Consider the following 12,940-nt stretch of genomic DNA (forward strand, 5'->3'; position numbering starts at 1 on the left):
GTGCAATAATGTATTTTTCGTGGCAGGCACAATTCTCCAGTTTGAAGCATAAATATTTTTGTTAACACTTTGTTATTCGATAACACCACGCTAGATGGTTATTCATTTGAGATTCGTGAAACGAATAACGAAAGGTTTCATTATTCGCATTTGTTTTACTGAATAAGGTATAATGATTCGGAACTATTTTATATCTTTCACACTCCTGCATGGCGGAAAACGAAATCTTTCAAATGGCACTGTTAAATGCTGAATTATTTTGGTTTTGGTCCACAAAAATATATTTTCATCACAGTTTGGTTTGCTTGTTGTTTAACGTCGCACTCAGCAATATTCCAGCTATATGACGACGGTCTGTAAATAAAACCAGACAATCCAGTGATGGACGACATGAGCATCGATCCACGCGATTGGGATACGATGACATGCATCAACCAAGTCAGCAAGCCTGACCACCCGACCCCGTTAGTCGCCTTACGGAAAACATGGGTTGCTGAAGACTAATTCTAACCCGGAGCTTCACGGGTCTGAGTATGATGTACTGCAACACTGCATCTGATGCTATTGAATCACCAGTCTGCCACACACTCATTCACCGTCACGGTTCATGACAGAGGGGAATGTTTCAATGTAAAGATTTACTTTCCTGTAAACTTTTTAATCCACTTGGAGACTGATTTAGTCTGTAGCATGTATCTACACCGAGACATTCGCTGCAGTCAGGTTGCGTGGGCGGCACAAAGTGTGGTGGTGAAAAGTCGACTCATCATGCTGAATGAAAGCAGGGTGCTCTCTTTACATGCTGTTGGGCGTTACTGAACCTAACAAACAGGGGTTACTAACAGCGGCGAATGTTGTTTAACGTCGCACAGTAATATTCCAGGTATATGGCGGCGGTCTGCAAATAATCCAAGTCTGGTGAGGTGAGGTGAGGTGAAATTGGGTTAAACGTCACGTCCAAGATTATTGCACTTTTTTAGCGACGTGCATGCACGTGTGTGTGTGTGTGTGTGTGTGTGTGTGTGTGCGTGCGTGCGTGTGGCTGCTTGTACTAGTCCGGACTGATGCCGATTTATAGTGCTTGCTCACTGAGATACCATTCGCAGTTTAACATGAATACCCCACTCAGACACAGTATACAGACTCCGAGCCAACCAGTCCTTGTTTTAGCTCCTTAAAGCCCTGCACCAGACGGGGTAAGAACAAGTACCATCTTTTAACGTCTTTTGGTATGACATCGTCGGGGATCGAACCCCGGACCTTCCGCTCTCCGGGCGGACGCTCTACCACTAGACCACGGAGGCGGTCAAACCAAGTCTGGACAAACCAATGATTCATATTACAAGCAACATGATGACATATAATTAACCAGGTCACCGAGCCTAATCACCCATCTGAACTCGCCAACTGAATCCCACGAGGTCATGTACCTGTGAAATGACTGCATGAGACATCAAGTAAGTGAGTGAGCGAGTTGTGTTTAACTCCGCTTTTAACTGTATTCCAGTTATATCAGGGTGTGTCAGCTTAATGTGGGAGGAAAGCCCGATGTGATGCAGGTCATAGACGTCTACCACTTCGGTAAAACCCATAAGCACAGGTATGGTGCTGACGGGTATGATACCCATATCAGGAATCTTCCTCGTGATGAGCGAATGCTTTAACCACTAGGCTACCCGACCACCACCATTTCTAGATGTAATCAACACAATATTGAAACATTGTTTTTGTGTCATTATGGTTAACATTAATTGTTGGATTAATTACATGATGTAAAAGCACCTGAACCTTTTGAATTAAACTCGTTGGGACTGGTAATTTTTTTACCCTGGCTAGTCCCCCTTTAAGGCTGCCCCCTGCCTCTTTGATTTCTTCAACCCTTCAGTGACCTCATAAACATCCGCCAAAAACAACTGTCTATCACTTTCGGAAAAAGGTGAGAAGGGCTTGAAGGCTTATTTTTTTATGAGCATTAGTAGTATGAAATTTGGAAGACCTACTGCCCACAGAAATAGGAAACCCTACTTTGTTTAAGCCAGGGACATGAAACAAATATCATTGGGTTGTATACTCACCAGGGAGCTGAGAATGAAAATCGAGTGTTCACTGATCCATTGACAGGGGTAATAATAGTGTAGCGATATGAGCATCCGATTGTTGAATGGAATCTGGCGCATTATAAATGCACTTATTATTATTAAATATTATCGTTATACACATCAATATTAGGATGAGAGTTTAAATGGCAACTTTACACCCTCAGTGAGTGATTGACGAACCATACTAGAAAAAGAAGCAGGTTACAGCCGCAAGGTGACTTGAAATAGAGCACAACTCCTGGATTTACAGTGATGCTTTTATTCTTTTTACTTATGTGCTCCGGAAACATTAGGATTATTGAAAAAGTGTTCTACAACAGCTCATCAATAAAATAACAACTCATATTATAATGATATAATTATGATAAACAACAACACATCTTCAATTCAGTCAACATATTTCGTCACCTGTTCCTGAAGTTGCAAGTGTGATACTTTACATTTTTTCATGATTTGCCAAAGCTTCTCATTACCTTCCTCAAAGAAATAATCAGCTTTGAACTATATGGGTTATCTTTCAGAAGCTAGGAAATCAGATAATTCACCTACTGTTCCAGTCGAAAAACCTTCATGCTCATGAGTTTTTATTGTAAGCAAAGAGAAGGCTCTGAATTCTTCTAAGTCGGACGACATGATGACTGACAAAGTGGTTAAGTAGAGTCTGGTCCTTTCTTCCCAGTGGTAGACAGGTGGCACATGCTAGGATCTTAGACCACACTGACCACACGTTGACACTGACAGCCAGATAAGACAGAACTGTAGAGTGGTTGACGTCCTCACCAGTGCCAGGCCACCTCCGAGGATCGCAGATAACACAACACTGACTACATGATGACTGACGGCCAGACAAAGCGGTATTGCAGAGTGGTGGTGTTCCTCACCAATGCCAGACATGATGCACCTGCCAGGAGCTAGGATAACACAAAACTGACTACATGATGACTGACAGCCAGACAAAGCGGTATTGCAGAGTGGTGGTGTTCCTCACCAATGCCAGACATGGGGCACCTGCCGGGATCTCAGACATCAGCTTCAGAAGACCAGGCAGGGAGCAGAATGCCTTCCCATGACCTTGACCTTGTCCCAGAGAAAAGTCTCCATCATTCACAAAGCCAATTATCTGACGTTTTGTACTGCTGATAAGTCTCTCACCAGATGAGCTGGCATTGGACAATTCTTTTTCTGGAGAGAAATCCTTGTTTTCATTATCTTCCTTGCTTGATTCATCTCCATGTGCAAGCATCTTGGCTAAAGCTGCCTCCATGGGGTTAGATGGTGTTGCCAGAGCTGACTTTATATCAATTGTCTTTGTTTTCTTGGACTTTTTGTTTTGTTTTCTTGCCTTTCGTCTCCTTACCCCCTCAGGATCAGGATGCTTTGGTTCACAAGGACCTCCAGTATCAGAGTCCTTGGTAAGACTCTCAAAATCTTCAGATTTTGGGATACAAATATGAGCAAACTTCAGTGGAACACCTTTCCCATGCATTGTAATCCGAAGAGGAATTAAACACCGAGCATTGGAAGATACTAACTTCTCCAATTCAGCCTTTCCAGGAAATGCATCAAACCTGCTCAAGTTTGAGCCATCACCTTTTCTTTGCATCCTCATGACTTCATTCAACAGCTTCAACATTCGTAGATTCCTCAGGACGAAGATCTGACCAGATGTGGACTGTGGTGCAGCTGTAGATAGCCATTCATCCACTAACTGTGACCAGGGACAAAGGAATGGGTTCTGGACACCCATCTTCACAAAGTTGGGCCGCTTGGCTGGAGGGTTGCGGTCGTACTTCTTCTTCAGCTGATCCTGCTGACCAGCGGCATACTCTTTCCCGGCCTGGGTGTCCGGGAAGTCAGCCGGGAACTGCAGAGTTCCTGCTTCGCGTGACACAGCAGTCGCTTCTCTCAGTCCCCCAACTCTTGCTCCACGGAACACAAGAGCAATATGAAAGGCTGTGCCCCATCCTTGTGGAACAATCACGTCCCACCCACACCCGAACCCCTGGTGGACAGACTTGGGCTGCTGCTGTCTGCTGGCTGAGATGGTAGTCCTATAGCCTGGCCTCTGCAGCAGCAACACGGGTATTCGGGACTCATCCAATCCAAGATCAACAGGCATTCCTGCAACCAAAAAGCCCTCATTACAGAATCACAGTAAAAATGCTTTTCAGTTACCTTTAATTGGTAATCAGATTTTATCATTTTTATTGTCATAAAGTAAAATGGAATCTATTAGCAGTCAGACAAAAAACTGAAATAAGTCATTTTAACATATTTAAGACCAACAACACTATTGCCAAATTAAGATTGAACAAATTCCTATCCACCAACATACAACGGTCAAGGCTACCAAAAAGCAATGTATCTGTAACACTTAAGTTGTGGCACATAAGGGTCTCTACGTGGCAACTGCCATGATTGTTGCACACTTTCACCTGGCACAAGATTTTCACCACGTCTTTTGTTCAGCTCATGGTCAGCCATCTTGGATGACCTCACTTCCTGTCGCACAGCTTCATCCCAGAGAGGAGAAGTCTGGACCAGTTCAGCATCAGTAGGGCTGGACTGTGTCTGCTCAACTTAAATAGAACTGGATAATCACTTCACTAAGCAATGAACCGTTATCAAATGACAAGAAGCAAATGACATGAATCTCAGACCAGGGCAGGACTTGAACCCACGACCTCCAACAGTAAGTTGGCGCTCTACCTCTGAGCTACCTGGTCATGTGAAATGTTGACGTTTTGATAGACACAACTGCATCTGAACAACACTGAAAGACATCACATTTCAGGCAACTATCACATTCCAAACTCTCTACAAACTCAAAATGTTGATAAGGTCATGACACCCAGTTAGCTGCGAAGAAATCAACTGAGGTCTACTGCTGGAGTTCTAAAATTCAATCTCATTAAAATCAGATCTAAGTTCTCGCTACCGACAAACAAAGATCTGAGGACATCCCATTACGGGTCACGTCAGACCGACCTTTCGCAAACTTTGAACGACCACTGAAATGACTAACAAAATGCCAACATAGGCCAATTAGGAAACAACTTTCTCGAGCTTTACGTCACTCGTTTCAACCTGGCAACTTCCATTTCAGGCTTTGCCTGAAAAGTATGTTAACACAGTTCTCGAATCAAATTTTGAAAACTGAACAAACAAAGATTCCGGAATGTCTTATGTATGATTGAGATTTTATGTCAGTGCTTCCCACGTACTGTGCTACGCCGCTTCTGTTCAAATATTTCTACCATGGAAGCGCGAGATAGACGGTGATTTTGACAGAATCAGTCGTACCGGCCGTAACTGTCATTCAGAATACCCCGTGTAAACGTTTTCGGGGTTGCATGATTAGAAAACTCATTCCGACTGTCACTTTCATGATCTGGCAAGTGATGCTCTGATTGGTCAGATGAAAGGTCGTTCTGATGTGACTCGTAATGGGATGTACTCAGATCTTTGATTAGAGATAGCAAGAACTAAGATCTTATTTTATGAGATTGACTGACTAAAACTTCAACACCTTTAAATTTTCACATCAGAGTTACCAGGTCTATGGCCAGGACCCCATCATGCTTAACTTCATACACGGCTTGGGATGCATAACATACTCACAGGAAGACACATGGCTACAGATATAAATGAAAACAATCAGAAAAAAACAATTCCACTTAGTCACACCAGACACATGGATGAGAATTGGATATTCTTTTTGCAATGGAGCATGGTGCATAAATGGGGCCATTTATGGGGGAAGCCATCAGATTTTAACAAATTTGTGGTCACTAACAATTGCAGAGATTTGCGGATCCGTGGAAGATTCTCAGCCCTGAAGACACTAACATTTCTTGTATTGTGAGTGAGTGAGTATGGTTTTACGCCGCTTTTAGCAATATTCCAGCAATATCATGGCAGGGGACACCAGATGGGCCTCACACATTGTACCCATGTCGGGAATCGAACTTGGGTTTTCAGTGTGACGATCGAACGCTTTAACCACTAGGCTACACGGCTACCCCTCTTGTATTTTGAAGAGAGTTGTCTATCATGCCAGGTTGTTAGCTGTTCCCTTACTTTCCCTTTTCAGAGGAATCAGGCGTACATGCATGGTTTTATTCCAAATCCTACCCTGCGGTAGCCTGCACATACAGGATACTGCTAAACCAAACAGTTACCTTCCACTTTGGGCATTACTTTAATCTTCTTGGGTGGCAGCAACAGTCGGGGATCTCGGACTGTCAGTGCAACCACCTGTGAAGGCGGAGCTTCTGTTGCTGACTGACATCTCTTCAGCCAATCAGATACCAGCTTCTGTTTTGCACAACTACTTTGATTGTCTTCCCTTGCATAAAACTTCTGCCACCGGAGGGAGCCTGTTACATCTGCTACGCTGACATCACTGGGCTGCAACACCTCAGCTACAATAGCCTGTGATGTGTGACCAGTAAGACGGAACCTACACAAGCTGTCTTTCAAAGACTTGAGTTTGATGCCACCAGCTTCGAACTGGAGATCCCTTAAGTCAGGTTTCTCAGGGGTGCAATCTTCAGTTTTCCCATCCGTTTTCTCTTTGCCATTCTGCAAGGGTGTCTGTTCATTGAGTGGACTGACACCAAATTCTAGTGTCACGCATTTAACCAATTCCTGCCAGATGTTTTCAAAACTGGCTGGATGACTCCACAGCCACAGCTGTCTGTCTGTGCTGTCTTCCGACTGCGGAGGTCTCCACAGGAAGGACACGCGACCAATTGCCTGGTACGGATACTGGTCCTGACTAAACATCACCGTCTCGCCCCACTTGCTTCCCTTCACGTACTGCTTGCCTAGAAGGGTGGGTCCTGAAACAGTCATCCTCAACTCTCACAGGACAAGGAAGACACACAGGTGAAATAGGGTCTAGCAACATGTGCGAGTATTTCTGCTTGTGCCAGTCAGGACTAATGCCCTTTTTTAGTGCTAGTCGACTGAGATACCATGCTGCAGTTAAACATGGAAAGCTCATTCAGCACGCCGACTCCAAGCGGACCAGTTCTCACTTATCCCCTAATGCCGAGTGCAAGGCAGGGTAACAAAAAGTACCATCTTTTAATGTCTTTTGGTATGAAACGGCTTGGGATTGAAACATAGGCCTGCTCCGGGCATAGAGGCAGACCGAGGATAAACACTTAAATTTGTGTATGTCTCTTCAGTATCAACACACCTCTCTCTCTATTCTATTTATTATGGAAATTCTGTGGCGTAGCATTGCATATACAGTATGCAATCACCTGAAGCACCACATTAACTTACTCTCCCAACTACTGATACATTAACTTTCACGTCATGCAGGTCTATTAGTCAGTGAACAATATCTAATATTTTCCTATACAAACTAGCATGTCATGTGATTTTACCATTGAGACATTTTGACAACTGAAATGAGGTTATCAATCACACTGTTAATAATACAAACTTTAGATAGTTTGTGTTGAAGGGGGTAAACAATCCAGTTATAAAAGAGTCTACTTATTCTGGGATGGAAAGAAGTAAACAAGACCTATTGACTGCTTAATCTTTCAATAATAATGGCCTGCCACTTTCTTACCTGTTTGGTCCGACACCATGTGTGACAAACAGAGTCTGATGCTGTCTTCCCGGCCTGTCATCTCAATACAACCCTCATACGAAACATCCTACAACAAGAGACCTACATCATGCAAAGTTAAACACAGGAGACATCCTATAACACAAGGCCCACGCCATCCACAGCTAAACACAGGAGACATCCTACAACACAAGACCCACACTATCCACACTTAAAAACAGGAGACATCCTACAACACAAGGCACACACTATCCACAGCTAAACACAGGAGACATCCTACAACACAAGGCCCACACTATCCACAGCTAAACACAGGCGACATCCTACAACACAAGGCCCACACTATCCACAGCTAGACACAGGAGACATCCTACAACACAAGGCCCACACCATCCACAGCTAAACACAGGAGACATCCTACATCACAAGGCTCACACCATCCACAGCTAAACACATGAGACATCCTACAACACAAGGCCCACACTATCCACAGCTAGACACAGGAGACATCCTATAACACAAGGCCCACACCATGCAAAGCTAAACACAGGAGACATTCTACAGCACAAGGCCCACACTATCCACAGCTAGACACAGGAGACATCCTATAACACAAGGCCCACACCATCCACAGCTAAACACAGGAGACATCCTACAACACAAGGCCCACACCATGCAAAGCTAAACACAGGAGACATTCTATAACACAAGGCCCACACCATCCACAGCTAGACACAGGAGACATCCTACAACACAAGGCCCACACCATCCACAGCTAAACACATGAGACATCCTACAACACAAGGCCCACACCATCCATAGCTAAACACAGGAGACATCCTATAACACAAGGCCCACACCATCCACAGCTAAACACAGGAGACATCCTACAACACAAGGCCCACACCATCCACAGCTAAACACAGGAGACATCCTACAACACAAGGCCCACACCATCCACAGCTAAACACAGGAGACATCCTACAACACAAGGCCCACACCATCCACAGCACAACACAGGAGACATCCTACAACACAAGGCCCACACCATCCACAGCTAAACACAGGAGACATCCTACAACACAAGGCTCACACCATCCACAGCTAAACACATGAGACATCCTACAACACAAGGCCCACACCATCCACAGCTAAACACAGGAGACATCCTACAACACAAGGCTCACACTATCCACAGCTAAACACAGGAGACATCCTACAACACAAGGCCCACACCATCCACAGCTAAACACAGGAGACATCCTATAACACAAGGCCCTCACTATCCACAGCTAAACACAGGAGACATCCTACAACACAAGGCCCACACCATCCACAGCTAAACACAGGAGACATCCTACAACACAAGGCCCACACCATCCACAGCACAACACAGGAGACATCCTACAACACAAGGCCCACACCATCCACAGCTAAACACAGGAGACATCCTACAACACAAGGCTCACACCATCCACAGCTAAACACATGAGACATCCTACAACACAAGGCCCACACCATCCACAGCTAAACACAGGAGACATCCTACAACACAAGGCTCACACTATCCACAGCTAAACACAGGAGACATCCTACAACACAAGGCCCACACCATCCACAGCTAAACACAGGAGACATCCTATAACACAAGGCCCTCACTATCCACAGCTAAACACAGGAGACATCCTATAACACAAGGACCACACCATGCAAAGCTAAACACAGGAGACATCCTACAACACAAGGCCCACACCATCCACAGCTAAACACAGGAGACATCCTACAACACAAGGCCCACACCATCCACAGCTAAACACAGGAGACATCCTATAACACAAGGCCCACACCATCCACAGCTAAACACAGGAGACATCCTACAACACAAGGCCCACACCATCCACAGCACAACACAGGAGACATCCTACAACACAAGGCCCACACTATCCACAGCTAAACACAGGAGACATCCTACAACACAAGGCTCACACCATCCACAGCTAAACACATGAGACATCCTACAACACAAGGCCCACACCATCCACAGCTAAACACAGGAGACATCCTACAACACAAGGCTCACACTATCCACAGCTAAACACAGGAGACATCCTACAACACAAGGCCCACACCATCCACAGCTAAACACAGGAGACATCCTACAACACAAGGCTCACACCATCCACAGCTAAACACATGAGACATCCTACAACACAAGGCCCACACCATCCACTGCTAAACACAGGAGACATCCTACAACACAAGGCCCACACCATCCACAGCTAAACACAGGAGACATCCTACATCACAAGGCTCACACCATCCACAGCTAAACACAGGAGACATCCTACAACACAAGGCCGACACTATCCACAGCTAAACACATGAGACATCCTACCACACCATCCACAGCTTTTGCAGTGTAATAATGAGCCACGAATAAGAGAAAGTGTTTCAGTTCAACGGTTTTAAATGTTTTTCATATCAATTGGCTGCATAATGTGATGTTAGAAAAACAGCTAAACATCTAATGCCTTGAAAAATCTCAATACCATTAATAACTACTCAAAAGAAGTTACATTCGACACCACTCGCCCCTTTCTGTAATCTGCAAGGAGACTGGTCCCCCTATCGATGAATGTTAAGTGCGAAAATACGACAAACCAATCAGAATGCGCGTATGATTTCAAGTTCTTCGTCAAAGAATCCCTTAGAAATAATTTTTGATTTTACATATGTCTTGCATCTAAAAATATACCCAACACACAGTTAAATATGTTCAATCATACTGTATAATTCTGCATGTCCTGATGTGCTTTAAATTGCATCTGAAATATATATAATATATGGGGATATATATGTGAACCATTACGCCACGAGTTGAAAATTGTTTTAGGTATGCCCCTTTGCGCTAAGACGGAACCCGGTCGCAAAAATGGCCATGAGAGGGGCACAAGTCGCTATTCGAGTTGGTCACGAATGAAAAAGGTGAAAGTGAATCTGATTCTTTCATATCACTTTGTCAATATCTCATGCCATGTTCTTTAACTTCCTTTGGGTACATAATTCTGCATAACCTAACAAGCTATCAGCCTTATGGTTTCAGAACATTCAAACACGGTAATGTTCAACCAATTCTTACAAACTTCTTAAAAAATGACACGTTTTTTTTAAATTATTCTCATGGACAAATCTGAGTTATACTACAGACCAAAGTTCCAATTTTCAGGGCTTTTTGAGATAAGATTTCATGGCATACACTATCTTACATGTACCCCACGCCCAGAGAGTTATTGATAATGCTGTCCAAAACCCTTCTCAGAATAATTGCAATTAAGTGCAGAATACATGATTCTACATTGCGGCCCACATTACCTGCAACAGGCAGTATTTATCTGCCGCCCGGTGACAGGCTCTCATGCTCTTGTCATTGGGATGATCAGGAAGTCGATAGCCCCACTTCTCTATCATATGGAATCTCTTTGCATGCCAGATGTGTGTCTCCAGCCATGACACCCTCCGCTGACGCCGCTGGTACTCGGACATCAAGTTCTTGGGCCGACGCCTGTGTTTCCTGCTTGGCCTCTTCGTAGAACCGGTACGCTCAATCTGTCAGTGGAATTAGCAAAGCAGTATTTAACTCTCGGACTTCGCAGGAAACAGTAGGAAGAAAATGTTACAGATGTCGGCTCCTTCACGGAACTATATTTCACCATACACTGGTACAATGTGTGAGTGAGTAAGTTCGGTTTAAAACGCCGCTCTAAACAGTATTCCCTTATATTGCGGCATGTCAGCTTAATGTAGGAGGAAAGCCCGAAGTGATGCAGGTCTCTGACGTTTACCACATCGGTGAAACCCACGAACACAGGTATGCTGCTGACAAACCTAGAAACAAAATCAGGGCGATCGGGGATTCGAACACACAATCATAGGTTTCTGGCGTGCCCAAGGTATGCAACTCTGCACAGCAAATCTTGGCGCCTTAGACTGGACTACCCGTGGCCCCTACACTGGTACAGCTTAGTTTAGCTGAAAGATTGATGAAACTGGAACTGCTACGCTGGACAGCCTAAAGACTTATGTGCTATGTGATTCTGTGTACAGTGCACAGAGCAAAGTTAGTGGCAGCGAGGAGGTGGACGGTTGATGTGACAGTTAACCCTCTGGTGCCTCATAAGGCAGCTAGGGTTGTATGTTCCCCAGGAAGCTGAGAATGAAATTCAAGTGCACACTGATCCATTGACAGGGGTAATAATGTAATGCTTTGAGAAGCTTTAGTGAGTGGATTTAACACATCATAAATATGCACATTATTATTCTTATTATTAGAATCATATTGCCCCTTATTGTCCTCAAACTGGTATCCCATAGATTGTAACTGTTAAATGAAGACCTCTTTAGCGGCCACCTCCCTCAGTCTTCTGGGCAGCCTCTGTATGTTGTGACTGAGTGCACGGCGCCGCATGTGGCGAGGTAGGCGCTGCGACACGAGCTTTGTCCCTCCAATCTTATCAACATGATTGGTCAAGGCAATGATTTCTGTTGCTCGATTTTCGACAAGGTCTACAATCTTCACACCTGTCAACACAGCAAGAGATGAGACAAGTTAGCATGTCAGTGCTTATGTGTCAAACCATACAACTAAATACTATATGTACATACTAATATAAATCAATGCACAGTTTACATGATATACAGCTTTTCCACTGGACAAGAAAACGGCCACACTGCCACGAAGCCGATGTTCATAACATCGTGAATGACACATTTTGATGGTCATACATTCTTCATTCTTGTAATGATATAATCACTGACAAGGTACTTCCACAGTCTATTTCACTAATATCAACATTACTTGTTCAAAATGTAAAGGAAAGTTAAATCCTTTGGTCAACACTTTAAATACACAATAACAATAACACTTGAATTAAATAACACATAGATACATGCAGAAATCGGCTATCATGACACAGCAATCATTGCTTCAATCCAGTTGTATATGTTGAAAGTGACTGAACCTACTTGCGGGAGCATGGCTGAGAATGTCATGGTTGCTCTTATTCTCTGATTCTCTTTTCACTTTTCCACTCAAATCACTGGAGACTGAACGCTTCCTTTTGCGAGTCCCACTACCAGTCACTTCACTTTGAGACATGTTGGTTGGAATCCATAAACACTAGCTTCCAGTTAGGTAAGAGAGCTTTACGTTTATCAACAAACACCTGGAATGAAATTATTATCAGTTAACGTA

At 44.1% G+C, this 12,940-nt stretch overlaps 1 protein-coding gene across 1 annotated transcript; it reads right to left on the bottom strand.

Annotated features, from left to right (window-relative positions):
* Positions 1 to 2,394: 2,394 nt before the first annotated feature.
* On the bottom strand, positions 2,395 to 12,884 carry LOC139479032 (ribonucleases P/MRP protein subunit POP1-like). Its single transcript, XM_071261772.1, has 7 exons — positions 12,712 to 12,884; positions 12,083 to 12,267; positions 11,062 to 11,295; positions 7,690 to 7,777; positions 6,281 to 6,943; positions 4,535 to 4,678; positions 2,395 to 4,220 (listed from the first exon to the last, which is right to left on the bottom strand). The coding sequence occupies exons 1-7, from the start codon at positions 12,842 to 12,844 to the stop codon at positions 3,031 to 3,033; spliced, it is 2,637 nt and encodes an 878-aa protein (XP_071117873.1). The 5' UTR covers positions 12,845 to 12,884; the 3' UTR covers positions 2,395 to 3,030.
* Between the last annotated feature and the right edge of the window lie 56 nt (positions 12,885 to 12,940).

This window comes from Haliotis cracherodii, unplaced genomic scaffold (assembly GCF_022045235.1).
Source record: "Haliotis cracherodii isolate W230 unplaced genomic scaffold, xgHalCrac1.p SCAF_4, whole genome shotgun sequence".
Lineage (NCBI taxonomy): Eukaryota > Metazoa > Mollusca > Gastropoda > Lepetellida > Haliotidae > Haliotis > Haliotis cracherodii.